The sequence below is a fragment of the Ovis canadensis genome, chromosome 1 (assembly GCF_042477335.2).
Source record: "Ovis canadensis isolate MfBH-ARS-UI-01 breed Bighorn chromosome 1, ARS-UI_OviCan_v2, whole genome shotgun sequence".
In the NCBI taxonomy this organism is placed as follows: Eukaryota; Metazoa; Chordata; class Mammalia; order Artiodactyla; family Bovidae; genus Ovis; species Ovis canadensis.
The window spans coordinates 106,253,387-106,269,781 of NC_091245.1; the positions used below are offsets into that span (position 1 = coordinate 106,253,387).

Here is a 16,395-nt window from a genome sequence, read left to right on the forward strand (position 1 = left end):
AAGCATGAGATGGGTGTGAGAGCAAATGGGCGTGGCCTGCAAGCCTCGAGGTGGTGAGACACTAACGAGGTGGGCCCGCCTGGCTCTGGTGCTCCCCGGCTTCCATCTCCCCTAGCTTCCAGTCACAATGAAGAAAGAGGTGACACTCTCCTTGGGAGATGATTTTTAAGATGAGATTTTGTGGAGACTGTGGCCATGATTACCCTGCTCCCCTCCCCTCCACCCTCAGCTATGGGAAACCTGGGGGAATAGAATTAATAGTTGAGCTGGGATTAAAGGCTCAGAGCATCTTAGGGACCAGTTGAGAGCATTAGATGCAGGGAATGTACCAATGGTTCTGTTGGATGGCCAGTGCTTAATTGGATACAGACTATCCAGGCCTGCATGAGACAGAGAAAGGGAGGGAGTGCCCTGGAAGGAAACTGGATGGCAGATGTGGCCTGGGGTAGGGAGGATTGGGAGTAGAAAAGACTCAGATGTGGGGCTGCAGGAGGGAGTGGAGAGGGGCGGGTCCTGGGCTGGCTTGGTCAGAGGAGGAGGGGGACCTCAGGTTACGGTCAGCACCCGCATGATGTTGGTATAGCCAGAGCCTGGTCGCCAGCCCGTCACCACAATCACCAGGTCCCCAGAATGGAGGAAGCCACGGAGCTTTCCTGGAGCGGGGGAAGGAGAGAAGATGATAATCAGCCACTGAGGGACCCAGGCCAGCTCTGTAAAGAGAACCAGCCACCACCCTTCACCGCCTCCCTCAAGGGCACCCATAAGGAAGGAGGGGCCTGAGGCAAACTGTACAGTGTGCCCCACAGGGGGCACTGCAGGGAATGCGACCACTGTAGGAGATGCGAGCTGCAGCTGTGCCCATGGGGTGCCATGGGGCGTGTTGCTGAGCAGCAAGTCTCTCCACCTGCATGGCTGTGCACACGGAAAGGGGGAGTATGAGTATGTGCTGTGCTCAGTCGCTCAGTCATGTCAACTTCTTTGAGACCCCTAGGGACTGTAGCCTGCCAGGCCCCTCCGTCCATGGGGATTCTCCAGGCAAGAATACTGGAGTGGGTTGCTATGTCCTCCTCCAGGGGATTTTCCCAACCCAGAGATTGAACCTAGGTCTCCCGCATTGCAGGCAGATTCTTTACTGTTTGAGCCCCCAGCAAGGCCCAAGAATACTGGGGTGGGTAGCCTATCTCTTCTTCAGGGGATCTTCCCTGCCCAGGAATCAAACCAGGGTCTCCTGCCTCGCAGGCAGATTCTTTACCAGCTGAGCTACCAGGGAAGCCCAGGGTATAAGCATAGCAACTGTCAATTCGATTTCAGTTGCAGCTGCAGGGCCCTGGCTCCCTCTTTCTCCTCTCCTCTCTTGCTCCCTGTGTCATGCCCAGCTCCAGCCACCTGGTGGAGGCAGCAGCTGTGCCGGCCACTTAGGGATGCCCTGGTCCCTGCCCTCGCTCCTTCTGCCCTCTCTCAGCATGTTCCCCCCACCCTTGGAGACTCAAGTATCTCAATCTTAGTGAATCTCACAGAGAACACCTGGGACCAGAGGAGAGAGGCAAGACCCTTTGGGTGAGTGTAGGAAGTGGGGTTGGAGGACTCAGGATCCAAATCCAGGGGAGGGTGGGAGGGAGCCAGGGGGCTCACCACTGTCGATGCCAAATTGGACCCGGCGGTCCACATCATCGGCCCAGATGTCCTCTGGAGGTTCACGGTAGAGCACAGGGAAGACTCCTCGGCACAGGTGGGCCTGGCGGGCAGCTTGAGCAGAGCGGGTGACGGCAATGACTGCTGCCCGAGGTCGGTACCGAGACAGAAGCTGGGCTGAGCTGAAGGAGGCAGACAAGGTCAGTCCAGAATATTGGAAGAGTGTTGGGTTCGGGTTTCAGGCGCCACCAATAAGCTTTGTGACCCTAGGTAAGTCATCATATTTTTTCTGGGCCTTAGTTGTCTCACCCATAAAGTGGGTGTAAGAATACCTGCCTTTCTGACCACATGGGGAAACTATGAGATGACTAAAAAAAAATCTATCAAATGAGATGAGAAACCTCTTTGAAAAACAGAAAACCCTTCTGGGAGTGCATCTTTATATAGTATTTAACTTAAAAAATGTTTCTTGTTAATCCTCATGACCCTGTGAGCAAGTGGAGGAGTATTACAGAACCTGGGTGACCTACCCAAGATATCATAGCTAAGTTTCAGAGTGAAGATTTGAACTCAGACCTTCTGGAGCCTTCTGTAATACCCCAGCATTGCACAGCTTTGTGGGCTAAATGCAGAGGGCCTGTTTCTGAGCCCTGGAAGCCCAGATGGCCTGGAAGTCAGTGCACCCAGTGATGCCCCCTTGCCCTCCCAACCCCTTGAGGAGATAGGCACAATTCCTGGTGTGCTCCAAGATCTGTCTCTCTAGGCTTCCAGCTCCCATAGCTGCCTCTCTTCTTACCCCAGAAAGATCTCTGATGATGAGATAAAAGCCACGCTTGGGGCCCATCCCAGCCTGCCCTGGACCCAGAGCTCTGTCCTGCTGTGGTCCCAGTGTGCTCCTCACCGGCCAGTGGTGGTCAGCACAATGATGGCACCAGCACCGCACTTGAAGGCAGCCTCCACAGCACCAATAGCGGTGACCTCGGTGGGATCCCGGCTCAGTGGTGCTGCCCGGCGTAGCTCCTCAAAGAGCTGCCGGTGGTACACGGCAGCCTCTGCCTCCCGGGCAATCTGTGGGCACCAGGAGGTCAAGCTGGGCAAGGGTACTGGGATCTGGAAGGGGGGGGTGGTTTTCCAGCCCATTTGCCTTGCATCCTGAGCTCCTACCGCATGCTGCATCTTCACAGCCTCCACAGGAAAGCTGCCTTTGGCAGTCTCCCCCGACAGCATGATACAGTCCGCCCCATCCAGAACGGCGTTGGCCACATCACTCGTCTCTGCCCGAGTTGGCCGGGGCTTAGTGATCATGCTCTCCAGCATCTGGGGGATATCTTGAGGTCAGAGCTGTAGGAGTCATATATGACTGGGGACCCTGCCCCGACTATGTCTCTGACATCCACTCGGAGGGCCCTGAAAACCAGAGTCACACTCACAAACTGTGTGATCCTGGCTGCTCTGTTTCCTCATCTGAAAACGGGGGTCACAGTAGGTCTTCATAGCTTTGTTGTTTGAGGGTCAAACATTGGACAGCAAAACGTGCTAGAGAACTAAGGTGTGCATATTCACCCTCGGTGTCCCCAGACTCATAGAGGGCCCTGCCCCCAGGGCTCATGGCAGACCTGTGTAGCACAGACAACGGGCTTTCCCGCCAAGTTGCAACGGCCGATCATCATCTTCTGAGCCAGGAAAACCTTCTCGGCCGGGATCTCAATGCCCAGGTCACCCCGGGCCACCATAATGCCGTCGCTCACTGCCAGGATTTCATCGAACCTGGGTGGTTGGGGAAGTCAGGGCTGGGAAAGACCCAAGAGAAGCCAGAGAGAGGGAGGCAGGGAAAGAGGAGGGAGACGGGGATGCGTAGGGCCTGATGGGAACAAAGACCAAGTCTCACTTTTTTACGCCCTCGTGGTTCTCGATTTTGCTAACGATCTTGATGCCCTGTCCTTCCGGCCCCAGAGCAGCCCGGACGGCAGCCACGTCGCTGGCTTTCCGCACGAAAGAGGCAAAGATGATGTCCACGCCCTGCTCCACCCCGAAGCGCAGGTCCTGGACATCTTGCTCGGACAGCCCGGGCAGGTCCACCTCGATGCCTGGCAAGTTCACGCCCTTCCGACTGCCCAGGACACCGCCGTTCTCCACTTCAGTCTCTAGCCCTTTTGGACCTGCGGATATGGAAAGAATCCACCTAGGTTAGGGGTGAGGCCGGGGCATAGTCACAGCAGTGAGAACACCAGGCTTGGACCTCAAGAAAACGGAACGATGTCTTATTTGTTTCTTCATGCTCAGCCTGGGCTCTGCACCGAATAGCACAGGGTGGACGTCTGTGGAAGAAACTTCTAACCCGCCAATCCAGCCCCAGCCCAGGGTAGCCCAGGAGTCTGGATGCCAGGGACTCGGGAAGGTGTGGTGGGAGTGAAGGGTGAAGGCGGGACCGAAAGGAAGAGGGCCCACTGCGCAGAACCAGGGCTGGAGGCTCTTCCGCACCGATTTTCTTGACCACTAGGGAGATGAGCCCGTCGTCAATGTAGATCCGGCCCCCCACCGGCACGACTCGGGCGATACTGGGGTAGTCCACCCACACGGTGTTCGCGTCCCCGCGCGTCCGGAACTCTGGATCCACGGTCACCAGCACCCGGGAGCCCTTCACTATCTCCACTTCTGACGCCGGGCCCTAGGGGCGGGGCCAGAGGACCGCTGAGTTCGGCCTGCGGAGGTCAGGGCCGGCCCCTCCCAATGCTCCGCCCTACGGATAACTTCCTTCACGCCGCACCGCCCCCTTCGCCGTCCCCAGAACAGGGCTGGTCCCCTCTCACCCCTTGCAGGATCCCAGTGCGTATCTCTGGTCCCTTGGTGTCCAGGGCGATGGCCACGGGTCGGTAGCTGAGCGGAGAATTTGCAAAGCTCTCCACCGCCTCCCGGACGTTAGCGATGGACTCAGCATGGTACTGGGGACCAGAACAAAGCGAGGATTTCAGGGGAAGCTGGCCGGGACCTCGGGGCATCCTCTAGCCCCACCCGTCTCCCCGTGGTCCCGCCCTGAACCTCGTGGGAGCCGTGGGAGAAGTTGAGTCTCGCGATGTTCATCCCGGCCGCGATCATCTCCTTGAGGCGCTCCACGGAGCGAGATGCCGGCCCTGGAACCAGAGACCCGATTCAGACAACTTTCTCACCAAACCTGAGTGACAGCCGAACCCATCATCACCCTTGGGGCCGCCCCAGGCCGCAGAAGGCCTGTCACCCGACCTTTGTCCCCTGACCCCACCCCTGCACACAGATCAGAGACTACTTTCCCCTCTCCAGCTAAGACCCGCCTCCTTGCACTGCAAGCCCCTAGAAGACTGGGCTCAGCCAGGCCCTTGATGTTCCGTGCTGCAGGGTGGGGGAACCCCAGTGAATGAGAAGGGGATAGGCGCCAAGCTTTAGAGCCTCCTTCCTGTTGGACTGAGGAGAGTTGAGTTCCATTCCTTCCCTGCTGGGAGGACAGCTGAGTAACAGACCCAGCTGACCAGCCTCTCCAGTCCCTCTCTAAGCCAGTTCTTCCACTTGCCTACTGGGTCTCCTTCTCACCCAATCAAATACAGATTCAGCAGTTCCCCCAGTTGTCTATGTCCCTTTTCTGTTAGATCATTCCCATCAGCATGTAAGCCTGGTATTATTTCATCCAACAACAATGAATTCTCCTAATTTCAGTTCCCCCTCTAGCTACACAGCCCTATTCCTTTGCTCACTGGCACAGCAAAATTCATGACAAGAGTTATCTCTGTAAACCCCTCCCCCCTATTCTCCTTGTACCCACTCTCCATTACATCTGCTCTTGTCAAGGTCACCAACAACCTCTGTGTTGTTGCTAAAAGTCCTCATCCTAGCTGGTCTGTCAACAGTATCTGACACACGTCCTTGACATACATTTTGGCTGGCCTCCAGGACACCACCCTCTCCTGGTTTGCTTCCACCTCACTGGCTGCTCCCTTTCAGCCTTAGCTCCCATTAGATGACCATTCCTCTTCTCTCATTTTACTTTCACTCCCTTGGTAGTCTCAACTAGTCTCATGGCTTTACATCCCATCAGTATGTCAACAACTTCCGAATTTACATGCCCCGTTTAGACCCCTCTCCCAAAACCAGAGTTGTGTATCTGATTGCCTACTCTATACCACACTTGCATGTCTAATATGTGTAATCAAACTCAACAAGCCCCAAACTGAACTGATCTCTCCTCTAAACATTTCCACCACAGTCTCTCCTGCTCAGTTGATAATGGATTCTTCTAGCTCCTCACACCAAAAAACTGGGACTAGTCCTTGACTCCTGTCTCACCCCCACCCCCACCCCATATCCAATCCATCATATCCTGTTGGCACTACCTTCAAAATACATTCAGAATATTGTCCCTTCTCAGCAGCTCCACTGCCACCACGTGGTCTAAACCAGATATACTGCAGGAGCAGCTTCGGCGCTCACCCCAACCCCCAACCCCAATCTACTTTCAATATAGCTGCCAGGGCGGTTCTGTTAAGACCTAAGTAACAGCATGTAACTCCTGCTCAAAACTCTACAGTAGTTTCAGCTTCGCACTACACTTGGAGTGACACGCAACTCGAGTTCTAAAAATGGCCTGCTAAACCCTCCTTTATCTTCCCCTTCCTCCAACCTCTTCATTTTTGCTGCTCTTCCCCTTGATGGTTTCCAGCCTCCTTGACTTAGGGCCTTGGCACTGACTATTCCCTTTGCCTAGAACTCTCTTCCCTCAGACATTGCTCAGGTCTAATTTTCTCAACAATGGCTACCCTGACTCCCTATTAGGACTGCCACCTCCCTCCTGCCCTTGCATTTTAATACCCCTTACCACGCATGATTTTTCTTTTTTTTTCCCCCATAGTACTTATCAGTTTCTAATATACTAAATACTTTCTGTATTTTTTAATAACTTATTATATTTATTATGGTCCCACCCAGCTAGTGTCAGCTCCCCAAGAGTAGGGATCTTTGTCTGTTTTTTTCTTTTTTAATATTTATTTATTTGGTTGTGCTGGGTCTTAGTTGTGGCATGTGGGTTCTAGTTTCTGGACCGGGGATTGAACCTGGGCTTCCTGCATTGGGAGCATGGAGTCTTAGCCACTGGACCACCAGGGAAGTCTCTTTTTAAAAAAATAATTATTTTTACTTATTTGGCTATGCTGTGCAGGTGGGATCTACTTCCCCAGCTAGGGATAGAACCTGGCCCTCTGCGGTGGAAGCATGGAATCCTAACCAGAGAAATCCCTGTCTATTTCATTTCACTGACCTACTCCCAGGACCCAGAAGCTTATCTACCAAGCACTCAACAAATATTTGTTGGGTTTCTGAAGTTGTCCAGTGGTTAAGAATCTCCCTTGCAATCCAGGGGACACCGGTTTGATTCCTGATCCAGGAAGATCCCACATGTTTCAGGGTAACTAAGCCTGAGCAGCACAACTACCAAGCCTTGTTCTAGAGACTCCAAGCTGCAGATACTGAGCCCACTTCTCCTAGAGCCCATGCTCTACAAGAGAAGCCACCGCAATGAGGAAGCCTGCACACCACAACCAGAGAGTGGCCCCTGCCCTCAGCCGTTAGAGAAAACCCTCTTGCAGCAATGACCTTGTGCATCCATAAATAAATAAAATTTTAAAATGTATATTTATTTATTTATCCCTCAATCAAACCAGGAGAAGTCTCAAAGAACACAAAAGATGAGGCAGCACCTTGAGAAAAACACACGAGGCCCTGTGACGCTGCAGGGGGGGTGGGGGTGCTTACCGATCGTGGCGATGATGCTGGTACTGCGAGCGACCACAGGCTCAGAGTCGATGTCCAGCAGGCACAGATGTTCCAGGAAGGTGTCTGCCATAGCGGCCGGCAGCTGCTGCCGCTGGAAGAAGGAAATGCTCAGCTCCTTAGTCATCTGGGCTACACTAGCCCATCGCAGGTACCCTGCTGGTCCTGCAGTGAAAAGGGGCTGTGTGGGCACCTGCCTCTGGTCCCCATCCTTTCATCTCAGCGCACTTTCTATTCCTTCCCTCAGTTCTCCGGTTTGCTGAGTCTTCTGAGCTGGGCATTATGTATACAGTATCTTATTTAGTCACCAGGATGCTAGTAAGCAGGTATTGTTATATGTTCTGTAATTATCCCCATTTTCTAGGCAAGGAAACAGAGGCTGAGAAAGGTTAGATCAGTTGCCCAAGGTTGTATAGCTTCTAATTAACAGAGATAAGATTCCCATTTAGGTCTGACTAACTCCAGGCTCAAATTCTTGATCACCTAGCTATCTGGTCCCTCACAACATCAGATTTCTTGCTCTTTAGCTGCTGACTTCTCTCAGCCTCAGCCCCCTTTGATATCTAGTTCACAGTGGCCCTTCATTTCCAGGCTGAGAATCACCCAGTCCCCTTTCCTAAGGTTCCTGACTTCTTCCCTCCAGCCCCTGACAATTGACTGGCTTCCCACTCCCTCCTTTGAGTTTCCTCAGCCCCTTCAGTGCTCCTCCAGGTCCTGAAGTCTCCGTAGCTTGCCCGAGCCCAGCTCAGAGGAAGAGGAGCCCCAGTGCCAGCCACACCTTCCATGCCACTGCACACCTGCCTGTCTCCGGGGATCTGCTCCACGCTGTTAACTGTGGGAGGCAGGAGGCCGGCGGGTGGGGAATCAGCTCTGTATCCTGGTTAAAGTGTCACTGGAAGTCCTGTGCACCAGGGGCCAGAGTCCAATAGTCATGGGAATGCCCCTTGGCTCCCATGCTCCTCTCTGCCCTGCCTATTGGGGTTGGGAGAAGAGGCCCAGACTGGGGTCTATAAATTAACTTGGAGGAGACTGTGAACACAGATCCTCCCCAAATACCTCCTAGCCAGCAACAAATTGGACCATTTGTCCTCCCACCCACACCTGATTCCTGCTTTCATTTCTCCCCTTCTCTTTAATGGCATCTGATGCCCCTTCTTACCTCCTGGAGCTGCAATCAGGATGGACTTCACTACATCCTGTTGGGACTTAGAAATCCATGACCAGAGCCAGTTGGGGAGCATGTTCTTCTGCACTGACACGCTTCAAAATTCAGAGCTGGAGCCTCCCGGACTGTGGAGAGAGAAGAGGGAGAGGATAACAAAACTGCTGGTCTTATCAAAAGGAGCCAGAAAAAAGAAAAGGGACACACCCAGTGGGCCACCCCTACACCCACTCAGAGCCCCTCGCCTGGACCTGCTGGCTCTCTGCCCCTGTCCTCTGGCATTTCCGCCCTTCTCTCATCCATTTTTCCTGATAAATTTTTAATCCATCCATTCTGTCTGGTCATCAACCTGAACAGAGTTTTTTTTTTTTTGCCAGTAATATGGTCCCTTTGAGGGGGTTCCCTGGTAGCTCACCTGGTAAAGAATCCACTTGCAATGAGGGAGACCTGGGTTTAATCCCTGGATTGGGAAGATCCCCTGGAGAAGGAAATGGCTACTCACCCCAGTATTCTGGCCTGGAGAATTCCATGGACCATACAGTCCATGGGATCGCAGAGAGTCAGACACAACTGAGCTACTTTCACTTTCACTATGGTCCCTTTGTACTTTACTGAAGTTAGCCCTAGATGAATCTAGGAAGCAGGGGATCTAGGGTAGGGGCTGGAGGTTGAAGAAAGGGGATGGGGAACATTTTGATCATGCAATGAGATTCTCTAGAAGGGCTCTGATAGCATCATTGTCATTCTCACATCGGCTCCTGTCTGCTTGATGACCATTTGCAATATTTATTGAGCACCTACTCTGCGCCAGGTCCTAAGGATGCATTGGTAAGCAAAACAGAGCCCAACAGAGCCCTTCTATGGAATTTTTAGTATGGAGATGAGACAGACTATAAACAAGGGTTAAGCAAATAAATATATAACTACATACTTTGTAAATTCTATGAAGAAATGGATCATGGTGCTGGAACAGAGAAGCCTGTGAGGAGAAGGGGATGTATTTTAGATGAGGTGGTTGGGAAAAGCCACTTTGATGTGATCTTACATTTTTAATGATATTTATTTATTTGGCTATGCCAGGTCTTAGTTGCAGCATGCAGAATCCAGTTCCCTGACCAGAGATCGAACCTGGGCCCCCGGCACTGAGAGCATGGAATCTTAACCACTGGACCTCCAGGGAAGTCCCTGAAGTGATCATATTTAAGCTGAGATTTGGGGGAGGAGAAAGAACCAGTGGGGACAATTTGGTGCAAGGAGTTTTCTGTGGGGTTGGAAAATAACATATGCCGAGACTCTGAGGAAGGAAAAGCCTGGTGCTAGTGAGGGCAAGCTGCAGTGAGAGTAGAGGCGCATGGTCCCTGTGAAACTGGAGACAGAAGCAGGGCCTTGGAGGGCAGTGGGCTCATCCAGGAGGGTGGCGGTCAACTGATGCTTTAGAGACCAGACAGTAGGTGAAGAGGGACCAGTGAGGTGTTTTAGGGGAAGTCGAGGTGGGAGGACTAGCATAGTGGCAGTGGAGATGAAGAGTGGGAACCAGATCTGAGATGTATGTTGGAGAAGAGCAGACAGAGCGGAATGATGGTGCCATGTGGGGAGAGACAGAGCAAGGCTCCCAGACCCAAAGGATGGCACTGAGGGACTCTGGCTTGAGCAGTTAGGTTAGGAAGGGAAGAGCGGTTTGCAGGGGAAAGCATTCAAGGTCTCTGTTTTAGATAGGAACCCGCCTGCCAATGAAGGAAACTTAAGAGACGTGGGTTCGATCCCTGGGTCGGGAAGATCCTCTGGAAGAGGGCATGGCAATGCACTCCAGTCTTCTTGCCTGGAGAATCTCATGGACAGAAAAGCCTGGCTACTACAGTCCATAGCGTCGCTATAAATTAACATGGAGGAGACTGTGAACACAGATCCTCCCCAAATACCTCCTAGCCAGCAGCAAATATGGACCATTTGTCCTCCCACCCACACCTGATTCCTACTTTCAATTCTCCCCTTCTCTTTAATGGCATCTGATGCCCCTTCTTACCTCCTGGAGCTGCAATCAGGATGGACTTCACTACATCCTGCTGGGACTTAGAAATCCATGACCAGAGCCAGTTGGGGAGCATGTTCTTCTGCACTGACATGCTTCAAAATTTGGAGCTGGAGCCTCCCGGACTGTGGTGAGAGAAGGGGGAGAGGATAACAAAACTGCTGGTCTTATCAAAAGGAACTGGACATGACTGAACTGACTTAGGAGGCACACAAATGTGCCATGTCAGTTCATCATTAAAATCGACAGGCAGACCATTGACTCTGTTCACTGAGCACGCAGCATGTGCTGGTACAACATGCAAGGCCTCATACACATCCTCACCTTTTATCATCATGACAACCTAGAAGCAAGGTGGGACGAATAGACTGGTTTGTTTTATTTTACGTTAGTTTGGCTGCATGTGCGGCTTGCGGGATCTTATTTCTGCGACCAGGGATTGAACCCAGGCCCTAGCAGTGAAAGCACAGAGTCCTAACCACTGGACTGCCAGAGAATTCCCCTAATAGCCTGTTTTACCGATGAGGGAACTCAGGCTGGCAGGGTGTGGGGGACTTCTGTTGCCACTCCACATCCTTTCTTTAGCCTTTCCACTCTGCTCTGCAGCCAGGAGGCCGAAGGCCTTGTCCCGTGACTTCTGTAGGGGTTGGCTGGAGAGTGGCGCTGACCGATGAGGTAGAGGAGAGTAAGTCTGGGTGTGTCCCTGCCCTCCTTCTGCGGGGTTGCTGTAGATCACAGCACCTGCCGTCTGCTTTCTGGGCGGCCCTCTCTCTCCAGATTCTAGGAACCATGCTCCCTCCATCTCCTGGGCCCCCGAGGGCAGTAACTAAGCCGCTGCTACTAGCTTGCGGGTAATGCACTCACTATTCCTTGTGGTTCACCAATGCTCTGCCCATACCTTTGCACATAATCCTCTTACGAAACAGTCCTTGAATTATCCAACTTGAGAAAGGCTTTGGTCTGACACATTTGCCTGGAGCTAAAAATCTTGCCACTGGTAGAGCTGGGCCAACCGCTCCAGAGAGTGTAGTTCTAGAGTCTGAGTAGTGTAACCATTTAAGCTCTATTCCTTCCCTTTCAGCACTGTTTCTGGAAGAGAAGGAGAGAAGCTTCAGACCTTGACTGGAAAAGCAAGAAGATCAACAGGAGGAAGGACTTCCCCAGGGGGAATGGCCCTGGAGTCCTAGGCTCTATCTACAGAAGACAGAACAGATAAAAATGCACCACAGCTGTTACTAGCGTGAGCATAACATAACAGACCTGGGAATTCAGGCCTTGTGCTTGGGGGTTGGAGAGAGGCATTAAGTTCGACCTGGCAATTTCGAACTGACTCCAGGACCAGTTGGGAGGACCAACAGGAGGTGGGGCTCGGTGTCCCAAGGCAGCCCCTGTCCTATCCAGCAGACGGACAGACGCCTTGCCTTAAAATCAGGCCACAGAGGAAGAGCAGTCTGGCTGACCTTGGGTCCATAAGTAACCACGTGAGAGATGGCCTGCCCTTTGTCATGGGGTTGGGCTGCTTTGAGTAGGAGGCCTGTGGGTGAGAAATCTGGGAGAAGGACTATAGGCCCCCAGGATCCAAACAGAATGGGTGTACTTAACTTTGTCAGATGGGACCCTTCCCCACCCCCTGACACCTTCCAACATATACAGGCCTCTCATGTGACATCAAACATGTACACACGCATGGATGGGCCACCATGTGCCCTGTCCCGTGCAGACTTCAGCTCCCTGCCCAGACAGGAGAGGGACAGGGATGTCAGCAGTAAGGTTTAATAAAGTGTGTGTGTCAGGCAGGGTGATGGAGCTGCGTCCAGGAGGGAGGGCACCAGGAGAGGGACTGAGTGATGCTGGCCAGGGAGGTCAGGGTGGTTTCATAGAGGTGATACCAGAGCTGTACAGTCAAGGACAGAGATTGCCCGCACACATGTACACAAACACTCCCATTTCACCCATGGACACACACCCCCAGCTCTAACATACAGAGTCAACACTCTGCTGGCGCACATGCATACAGCAGACTCACAAAGATTCAGACACACTGGAACCTCACACACTTTTTCTTACACACACACACATACACAGTGTCTAGCCCTTGTCCCCAGCCACACGCGCGCGTGCACACACGCGCGCACACACACACACACTGTCTAGGTGCCTTTATTCTGCCAACCAGAGAACACCGCCCGCCTCATCCGATAAAAGGCTCCCGGCAGGCCTGAGAGGGGCGCGCGCGAGCCGCCCGCCGAGCACAAGCGCCAGGCTGGGGCCCCCGGGAGAAGGAGGTCCCTGGCCCGAGCCCCTGTCCCCATCCGGAGCCAAAGTGAGGCGGAGACTCTCTCAGCCTCGGTTTCGTCGCCTGCAAACCGAGATAATAAACCCTCCGGAGCTCTCCACGCGATAACGTACGGGGACTTGCTGTGAGCACTGCCGGAACAGAGAGCGCCGAAATATTGCTCTTGTTCTCCGGCAAACGTGATGACTTCTCTGCCTCTGTAGTCGGCAGAATTTCGGGGGTGGGCCCCTGCCTCTATTTCCTTTTTTCCTGCACTATTTCCAGAAGTGCCGTCGAATTCGTCCAGAATGTATTTAGGTTTATTTTTATTTTGTTTTTGGCTGCTCTGGGTATCGGTTGCTCCCTGCGGGGTTTTCTCTCCTTTCGGTGAGCATGCTTCTGGTTGCAGTGGCTTTGTCTTGCTGCGGGGCACCGGCTCTACGTCTCCCAGACTTCAGCAGTTGCAGCACGTGGGCTCACTAGCCGGTCGCTGCCTAGTTCCAGAGCACAGGCTACGTAGTTGTGGCCCACGGGCTTAAGTCGCTGGGCAGCATGTGGGATCTTCCGGATCAGGGGTCGAACGTGTGTCTCCTGCACTGGCAGGCGGATTCTTTATCGCTGAGCTACCAGAGAAGCCCTATTTAGGTTTATTTGTATAGATATTTACACGATGTTAAAATTCAAAGGTCAAGTCTTCCTTCACCTCCTTGCCCAGCCACTGAGTTCCCCTCAGCAGGTTACCAGATTTCTGAGCTTTCTGTGTGTTCTCCAAGAAATAGATGATGCAGGTACAAACAATATGTAATTGTTCCCTCTTTAAAAAATCAGTTAATTTATTAATTTTTTATTAATTGCTTTTGGCTGCACTGGGTCTTTGTTGCCGCGTGGCCTTTCTCCAGTTGTGGGGAGCAGGGCCGACTCTTCTCCCAGTATGCAGGCTTCTCATTGAGGCGGCTTCTCTTGAGGAGCACAGGCTCTTTGCCAACGCGCTTCAGTAGTGGGGGCTCTTGGACTCTAGAGCATGGGCTCAGTAGATTGAACCCATGTTCCCTGCACTAGCAGGCAGATTTTCATCCACTGCGCCAGCAGGGAAGTCCCTAATTGTTCCTTTTTTATTCAAGTGGCAGTATGATACTCCCCATACTACTCTGAACATTATTTTTTTTTTCCCACTTCAAGTAGATCTTAGGCTTCTTGCCTCTGAAGAGAGGCCTCGATTTTGCTTACAGCTTTTGTAAGGGACTCACTGACCTCCATGCATGGAACCCCTCATTTGCATGGGAGGATACTAGCCAGGGAGGAGTTACAGGGAGAGGCCAATCTGGGCCCAGGTCTCCTTTTTCTTTTGAAAAAAAGATGTGGAAAAATATACATAAGATACAATTTACCCTTTCAACCATTTTGAGACATATAATTCAGTGGTTTTAAGTACATTCACAATGTTGGACAAACACTACTCTTTATTCCCCAAACTTTTGCATCAACTCAAACAGAAAAACTATACCAATTAAACAGTAACTCCCTACTCTTCCCTCTTCCCAATTCCTGGCAACAACTATTCTACTTTCTGGTTGTATGAATTGACTCTTCTAGGTACCCCCTATAAGTGGACTCATGCATTATTTTTCCTTTTGTGCCTGGCTTATTTCGATTAGCACAATGCCTTCAAGATTCATCCACGTGGTTTCATACATCAGACAGAATTCCCTTCTTTTTTAAGGCCAAATGATATTCCATCATATGTATATACCACACTGTGTATCCATTCCTCTGTTGATGGACCTTTGGGTTGCTGCTGTCTTTTGACTATTGGGCATAATGCTGCTATGAACATGGGTGTATGGGCCCAGGTCTTTGCCTCCTCCTCCTGGAGCCTTTTGTGAAGGCCTGTCCTATTTGGCCTAGGTCTCATGTTGCATTTGGGGCGGGGCAGAGGGTCCACTCTGGTGGGAGGATGGGTGAGTGGAAGAGCCATACATTGAGGCTTGGGGAGGAGGAGGTGGAGGCTGAGAAAAGAACACTCTGCTTACCGCTAATGAGCCCCATCATGCTCGGAGTAAAAGCCAAAGTCCTTACAAGGCCTTGCTCCCTCCCAGTCCTCCTCCTGTGCTCAGTTGCTCAGTCGTGTCGGACTCTTTGCGACTTCACAGACTGTAGCCTGCCAGGCTCCTCTGTCTATGGTATTCTGCAGGCCAGAATACTGGAGGGGGTTGCCATGCCCTCCTCCAGGGGATCTTCCTGACCCAGGGATCGAACACGAGTCTCTTACGTCTCTTGCATTGACAGGCGGGTTCTTTACCACTAGCGCCACCTGGGTAGCCCCCCAGTCCTCTTACTATCCCTTTAATCCTGTCTCACTCACCTCTTTGTTGTTTCTCAAACGCGGGAAGTCAGTTCCTGCCTCAGAAAGGGCTGCTGCATTTGCTGTTCCCACCTCTGTCTATGGAGAATGCCCTTCTTCTAGATAAGGAAGTAACACCTTGCTTATTGTGTGAGTGCTAAGTCACTTAGTCGTGTCTGACTCTTTGCGACCTCGTGGACTGTAGCCCTCCAAGCTCCTCTGTCCATGGGATTCTCCAGGCAAGAATAATGGAGTAGGTTGCCATGCTTTCCTCCAGGAGATCGTCCCCACCCAGGGGTAGAACCCGCGGCTCTGATTTCTCCTGCATTGGCAGGTGGATTCTTTACCACTCACCACCTGGGAAGCCCACCTTGCTTATTACTTCCTTCTGATTTCTTTTCATGTATCACCTTGCCAGTGAGGCCTTCCCTGATCACTCATTTAACACTGCAGTCCTCCCTTTCCTGCTTTACTCTCTTTCCCTCCTCAACTTTTATACATGTCACTTGTTAACTGTGTTTCCACCCCCCCTAGGGGCTTCCCTGGTGGCTCAGTTGGTAAGGAATCTGCATGCAGTGCAGGAGACCCGGGTTTGATGCCTTCATCAGGAAGATGCACATACCGTGGCAACCCACTCCAGTATTCTTGCCTGGAGAATTCCACAGGCAGAGGATTCAGGCAGGCTACAGTCCATGGGATCGGAGTCTGACACGACTATGAGACTTTCACTTCACCCCACCTAGAGAGTTCTAGGAAGACAGGAATTTTGTCTGTTTTGTCCTCTGCTTTACTCCTAGTGCCTGACAGGTGCTCAATACATAACTGATGAATGAGGGGACCCAGCTGTCAGTGTGACTCAGAAGGGTCCAGCCACCCCAGCCGCTCTCCTGGGCTGCAGACCCTCACATCCAACAGTCCACCTCTTAGGAGAGGCCACACTCACTGGTCGGACCCTCTCCACCCTGCACCTTCTGCTACAGCCAAGCAACTTCTTTTATAGCCCTAACCCTCACCCCATCCTACACTGCCCCCTCAGCTCTCTCTCTGCATCTCAGTGAAACTGGAGGACTCTCACTACCCACAACTAACATCAACCAACAAAATCTCTCAATTCCAAACATTTTCCAAAGGCACCCTTCCTCCCAGGGACTGTGACCTGCTTC

The 16,395-nt window shown here is 52.2% G+C and overlaps 1 protein-coding gene across 10 annotated transcripts; it reads right to left on the bottom strand.

Moving 5' to 3' along the window:
- Positions 1-151: 151 nt before the first annotated feature.
- On the bottom strand, positions 152-12,046 carry PKLR (pyruvate kinase L/R). 10 transcript variants are annotated; one of them, XM_069576353.1, is made up of 15 exons: positions 11,877-12,046; positions 11,515-11,705; positions 10,611-10,741; positions 9,519-9,566; positions 8,585-8,715; positions 7,408-7,519; positions 4,672-4,763; positions 4,443-4,574; positions 4,114-4,300; positions 3,521-3,791; positions 3,249-3,399; positions 2,797-2,949; positions 2,534-2,700; positions 1,633-1,814; positions 152-653 (listed from the first exon to the last, which is right to left on the bottom strand). In XM_069576353.1, exons 6-15 carry the CDS (start codon positions 7,496-7,498, stop codon positions 547-549), a joined length of 1,533 nt encoding a protein of 510 aa, XP_069432454.1. In that variant the 5' UTR covers positions 7,499-7,519; positions 8,585-8,715; positions 9,519-9,566; positions 10,611-10,741; positions 11,515-11,705; positions 11,877-12,046; the 3' UTR covers positions 152-546. The 10 variants fall into 10 exon arrangements, with proteins under 10 accessions (XP_069432454.1, XP_069432401.1, XP_069432435.1 ...); XM_069576300.1 differs by having other exon boundaries at positions 7,408-7,590; XM_069576334.1 differs by lacking the exons at positions 9,519-9,566; positions 11,515-11,705; positions 11,877-12,046 and adding an exon at positions 8,223-8,397.
- Positions 12,047-16,395: the final 4,349 nt, after the last annotated feature.